The sequence below is a fragment of the Terrapene carolina genome, unplaced genomic scaffold, assembly GCF_002925995.2.
Source record: "Terrapene carolina triunguis isolate 2854851 unplaced genomic scaffold, T_m_triunguis-2.0 Scaffold120, whole genome shotgun sequence".
NCBI lineage: Eukaryota > Metazoa > Chordata > Testudines > Emydidae > Terrapene > Terrapene triunguis.
Window position 1 is genome coordinate 9,378,780 of NW_020664471.1, and position 6,639 is coordinate 9,385,418.

At 42.2% G+C, this 6,639-nt stretch overlaps 1 protein-coding gene across 1 annotated transcript in view; it reads left to right on the forward strand.

The window, feature by feature from the left end:
* PRKCE (protein kinase C epsilon) overlaps positions 1-6,639 on the forward strand; it is a 431,438-nt gene that overhangs the window by 394,678 nt on the left and 30,121 nt on the right. Inside the window, exon 12 of the mRNA XM_029911742.1 lies at positions 1,777-1,931. Within this exon, the coding sequence (XP_029767602.1) occupies positions 1,777-1,931 (155 nt within the window). The remainder of the gene's footprint in view (positions 1-1,776; positions 1,932-6,639) is intronic.

Consider the following 6,639-nt stretch of genomic DNA (forward strand, 5'->3'; position numbering starts at 1 on the left):
TTTGGCACAAATATCATGAGGATTTAAATCTAATGATTTTTTGAGACTGTCTCATGATTTTTGAACATTTAGGATTGGCAATATTGAGTCAGTCTGGAAGGCGGCAAGACTATAGCCTATACCATTCCCTTTGGAGCGTCTGTTACTTCTAGCAGCAGTAATGCTATTGTTTCCCCAGTCTTTCCTCTCAGGAAAGGACTATGATGGTGGCTATCTGGTACCAGTCACTGTCAGGTCTGGTCTATGCTTAATATTTAGATCGTCTACCTGCATCACTCAGGGCTGTGAAAAATGCCATGCCCTGTGTGACATAGTTAGGTTGATGTAACCCCCAGTGTAGTCATGGCTAGGTTGATGGAAGAATTTTTCCATCGACCTAGCTACTGCCTGTCAAAGAGGTGGATTAACTACAGCAATGGAAAACCCCCTCAGTTGATCTACGACGTCTCTACACTACAATGCTACAGTGGCACAGATGCAGCACTATAGCTGTGCCACTGTAGCAGCTGTAGTGTAGATATGTCCTCAGAGACAGGATGCTGGATTGGATGGATCTCGGAAATGATCCAGTGTGGCAATTCCTATGTTCTGATGTGTACAGTTGAGGTACTTGCATTTTCTTCCTCTACGTCCTCCACCTGTGACCTTACTGGGCTAAGCAAATGTTTCAAGCCCCCTTCAGGAAAGCATCCACATTCAGGACAGCACTTAAGCACATGCTTAATTTAAGTCAGTGGTGTTTAAGTGCTTTACTGAATTTCGCAAAAGGCGAAAGCGCAAGGGGGGTAGGGCTAATGATATAGTTAGGCAAAATTCTAAGGATGGGCAAGAAACCTTTAGAGAAAATGGGACAGAGATGATAAAAATGTGTATACCATATTCTTTGCCTATGCTTGATCTGCATTGTCTGTTTGTTATAAGCTCTTTGGGTTGGGGACCTTTAAAATGCCTCATTCACATTTGGTTTCTCAGTGTTGCCAATTGCTGCTATTTTATATTGTGACTCTTACAATATTTGGTGTTTTTCTGAAAGCCCCAGCTCCCAAAGTCACATCATTGTGTGAAAATGGCAGCTGCCACTGAAAAATGAAGAGGGTTTCTATCCCTCATTGCTATGGAGAAAAGTCTGAAAAAATGAACCCTGAAGATTCAAAAACAAGAAGACAATTAAAAAGAACCCCAAATAGATTATTTAAAAAAATCTGATTATAATTAAGCCAATCTTATGATTTTTTTAGAAAGCCTGACTCGTGATTTTTGACTGCTTTCTACTGACAATACCGGTTTCCATATAAATAATTATTATTAATATGTATTGTGACATTATAATTTGGAAGAAAAGGCATTTTATAGACAGAGTAACTGATAATATGTAGGGATAGGGAGCCAGGTGCACAGGCAACCTGCAAAATTGTCCTGCCCTTCAGCAACTGACAGAATCAACATTGTCTTGTAATATTTATATTAAATGTTTTTTTAAACAGCATGTAAATATTTCTTTAAAAATACAAAGCTGATTGTACTATTTTAAAAATCCTTAATACTTTTAAATCACATTTTAATTCTCTTCCTTTTCTCTTTCGTTCGCTCTTTCTTGAATCAGTTTTCCCTGGATTTTTTTGTTTTTTGGTTGTCAGCTTTCCCCAGTTCAGAATTGTAGCGTTTGTTCTTCAGTTTCTTGACGCAAATCCTGCTGTCGCCTAATGTGTAGTTTAAAGCAGCCCTTTGTGTGGCTGAAAGAAATTAGCTAAATAGCACTGTTTTAATTAATTTCAGGACCGCCTCTTTTTCGTCATGGAATATGTAAATGGTGGAGATCTAATGTTTCAAATTCAGCGCTCACGCAAATTTGACGAGCCTCGATCCCGCTTCTATGCTGCAGAGGTCACATCAGCACTCATGTTTCTTCACCAGCATGGCGTCATCTACAGGTACTTTTTTGATTAAGAATAAAGTATTCTTGAGACTTGAGGGTGAATTTGGCTGAAAACCTCTGTCTCTTAGCAACCAGATTTAGATTAGTTGTTTGTTCCTATTTGCTTACATAGAACTTTTTTTGGCAGTTTATCATTCAGAATGTTAACATTTGAATAGTCTCTGCAGCAATCGCCAGCTGTGTGTGCCAGTTTTGTATTATAGTACAAATAAAGCTTTTTGAAAAGCTTGGCACATTCTGACCTAGGGGTGAACTTTTTGCAGATCAGCGCAATCTCTTCACTTTCCTCTCTGTGCCATAGATTTCCTCTCGCTTTCGAACTCCCTGCCACTTCCTGAGTTTGTTTGTCCTAGTTGTCTCCAGTCTGATAGAATCAGGATAGTAGTTTGCAATGGCCTTTCTTCTTAACTGTTAGGGTGAAGTCTCAATCCCTAACAGGAAGTGGCTCTTTGCAGACAATTTGGATTTGCTTGTTACTGCCCAAAGTTCCCATCTGAACAAAAACTAAACTAAATCACTACCCTTCCAGTTTAAAACAAAACAAAACAAACCAATTTATGGACAATTTTGTTGTGCTGTGAAGAATGCATTTAAGAATAAATATTTATTATTAGAAATGAGGAACCACTTGAGAAATTTTCACCCTGTTATCCATATGTTTATTAAGTCCTTTATCTTGTCGTTTCACCCTTCCTCTCTTTTTAAATTATTTTTGGCAGCCTGTCACCACTTGCGATAAATCTTGCCTGCCTGTAGCAAGCAGCATAGCTGTAGGTTTTGGGATATGGGTCTTTTAAACCTTATTGAGATCTCTAAGTCTGTTGCGGGCCATGGATATATATTAGAGTTTCTGAAACTCCTACTCCCCCTCTCAGATTTTCAATCTGACTTATTTTAGGGGAGTGAAGGAGGGAACCTAGATTTTTTTATGTGAAAAAAGTCTAGCTGAGGACGAGTCTAGCTAAGGCCATTTAAAAAATTGATGGACTCATTTTTAAAGATGCTGCATTAGAGCTGCTTGGAAAATGGAGTCAGTAAGAGCTAGAGATGGCCAACCCTAGGACTGGTCAACATTTTTCTGTCAAAAAACTGTTTTTTGATAGAAAAATGGGCTTTTGACTTAATGAACATTTCCACAGAAAAGTGTCTACTTTCCATGGACAATTTCAACTTCTCATCAAAAAGTGGAAAGGTTTCATTTTTTGATGAAAAGTCAACATTTTCCATGGAAAGCAGACACTTTTCTGTAAAAATGTTCATTGAGTCAAAAAACAGTTTTTTGACAGAAAAATGTTGACCAGTCCTAGGGTTGGTCATCTCTAGCTGCAGTTGGATGTCTGGCTGATCCATAATACTGACAATCAGGTTGAAAGTCTTGCAAAAGTAAAATCAGTTCACCGGATCCAATTTGGACCCTTTCCAAACCCTCTTCTTCTGGGGTTTAAATGGTTCGAAGTGCTCACACCCTAAATACATATCTTACCTTTGTTGCCTGTGTAACGACTCTTCCACCCCCCTTTATTTATTTCCCAAACAACACATCAGTAGGGTTTAGGTAACCCCTCTCTGAATGTGTCAGAATTTCATAAATTGCCTTTTGGGGGGAGGGGAGGGGAAGGAGGAGTTTGGTGTCTTAACAAGTGAAGGATTTTGAGGATTAGTTCTTCTAAATAGGCTAATGTTCATTTCCCAGCACTGGTAGCTGGAATTTACACCCTGAGTAATTAGCAGTTAATTTACTGATTTCAGTGAACCAAACAAAAAGGTCACTTCTGAGACAAATTACCCGCAATGTGAAGAAAATCCAAATTGATAACATTACACAACACCTTCCTTATATTGATATGTGTAATAACCTTCCCCCTCCTCCTTCTCTCTCATATGTAGAGCCATTGTGCTTTGGCTCTGAACTACACCGGATCACTGTGTACACACTCATTCTAACGATGCCTTTTTAGCACACGCTAAATGCTGATGAGTCTCAACTTCTGACTCAGTAGCCTATACTGCCATAGCTCTGGCACACTGTAGTAAGACATGCTGTGGTATTAAAATAATTGGTGGTGTATTTGTACTAGGGCTAGTTTCAGAAGAGACAAAAGAGAAGAAAAAATGTGGGTTCTGAGATGAAAGCAAGGAAAATCCACTCAGAACACATCCCTTCCTGCTGCTTTATTTTACTACATTTTCATTTTACCTGGACATTGTTTTATTCCTAGTAACTATTAATTTCTCACCTGAAGGTCACCGAGAACCTTAACAATATATAAAATGTATATCTCCGCTACTTTAAAAAAAACAATTGATCTATAATCCATAATATCATCATAATCATTGACTTATAGAAATGTAAGGCTGGAAGAGACCTCAAGAGGTCATCTAGTCCATCCCCCACCAACCATCTCCTGCAGTGAGACAGGACCAAGTATGCCTAGACCATTCCTGACAGGTGTTTGTCTAATCCAGGGGTGGGCATACATTTTGGCCCGAGTGCCACATCTGAGTGGGGAAATCTGAGCAGGGCCATGAATGGAGGGCTGGGGCAGGAGGTTGGGGTGTGGGAGGGAGTGCGGGGTGTGGAAGGGGGTGAGGGGTGCGGAGTGTGGGAGGAGGCTCAGGGCAGGAGGTTAGAGTGCAGGAGGGGTGTGGGGTGCAACAGGGGGCTCCAGACAGGGGGTTGGGGTGCAGGAGGGGGTGCAGAGTGTGGGAGGGGGCTCAGGGCAGGGGATTGGGGTGCAGGAGGGGTACAGCAGGGGGCTCAGGGCTGGGGGTTAAGGGGCTCAGGGCAGAGGGTTGGGGTGCAGGAGGGGTTCGGGATGCAGACTCCGGCCTGACACCACTTACCTCAAGCAGCTCCGGGGTGGCAGCGGCGTGCAGCGGGGCTAAGGCAGGCTCCCTGCCTGCCCTGGCCCTGCCCTGCTCCCGGAAGTGGCCAGCATGTCCGGCAGTGGCTCCTGGGGGAACGAGGTGGGGCAGGCGGCTCTGCCACGTGCTGCCCTCACCTGCAGGTACCACCCCCGAAGCTCCCATTGGCCGCGGTTTCCTGTTCCCGGCCAATGGCAGCTGCGTGGGGCAGTGCCTGCAGGCGAGGGCAGTGCACAGAGCCCTTTGCCTTCCCCCTGTGTCCCCCCTCCAGGGGCTGCAGGGATGTGGTGCCGGCCGCTTCCGGGATCGGCGCAGGGCCAGGGCAGACAGGGAACCTGCCTTAGCCCCGCTGCACCACGGGGCTGGCAATTCCGTGGGCCGGATCGAAAGCCCTGACAGGCTGGATCCGGCCCGCGGGCCGTAGTTTGCCCTCCCCTGGTATAATCTGTTCCCCAAAACCTCCAATGACTGGGATTCCATAACCTCCCTAGGTAACCAGTTAGAAAGATTTTCCTAAAATCTAAACTAAATCTCCCTTCTAGCAAACTGAGCCAGACTTCTTGTCCTGCCCTGACTAAGCATGGAGAACAATTGATCACCATCCTCTTTATAACTAGCTTTTACATATTTGAAGACTGTTATCATGCAGCCCTCTTCTCTAGGAAATATGCCCAATTCTTTCAGCCTTTCCTAATAGGTCATGTTTTCATTTTTGCTACTCTGGACCCATATGTTTACATCTTTCTTAAAGTGCGGTGCTGAAAGCTGGACATAGTACTCCAGCAGGCCTTGCCAGTGCTGAGTAAAGTAGAACAATTACATTATGAATCTGAAATATGACACTCCTATTAATACATCACATAGTGACACTGGCCTTTTTTTCAACAGCAACACACTATTGGCTTACATAATATACTATAAGAAAAGGTCATGATTCATACATGGTGTGATAAGCCCTTGAGGAATGCTAAAATGTTTGTTAGTATTTAACATGCACCAGAATGCAGTCATCTTTCAGGGAAAAGATCCATCATCATTGTTTGAAACATTGCACTGACTCACTGGAAAGAAAAAGGCATTTGGTTCTAATTATTTCATTTGTATCTCCAAAGTGGTGGGGTAAGCTAGCAAAAGTAAAAAAAAAAAAAAAAGTACTTTTTGCCCTTGATTAACCACCAATCAAAATGCCTATCCTACCCTCAGACACTCAAATGAAGTAATACACACTTCCTGTATAGTGATAGCTCTACCAAAGACATTGTGGTATGAAATTAGTGGTTGTTCTCCAAGGTGGGAAATGATTCTTATATGGGCAGTATTTCAGGGCATGCTTGGAACATGTTTGAAGGGAGTAAGGTTTCAAATACCTGATAATGTCTTCAGGCCTCTGCTTAGCCACATATTTGGAAGTATCTGTTTGGAGCTAAACATAACTGTCTGTTTCTAAAAGCGTAACTCTTTAGTTAGTGCTCTGGCTTGGTCAGATTTTTAGAGTGTTACAAGGCTAGTTAGTGATGTTCTTCTTTAAGAGACAGTATTAGCCTCATTTCCTCCAGAGTTCAAAGGGAAAGTTAGTTTCCCATTTGAAAAAAAGGAAATTCAGCTCTAAGTTCATGCCTTTGCAATTGGCTCAACGGCAGTTTCTGGTCTTGTTTAAATTATCTGTGTAATAGAGTTATGTATCTCAATGCTGTTGCCTTATCTGATTCTGCTGCTTGTGGTGAAAACAAAGCTCACATTCTCAATTTATATAAATAGTTCCATATAAAGATGTTTTTTTAAAAAGCTGTGCTGTATGATTGAACCTCAATATGCTTTGTGATGTCCATCTAATGAGA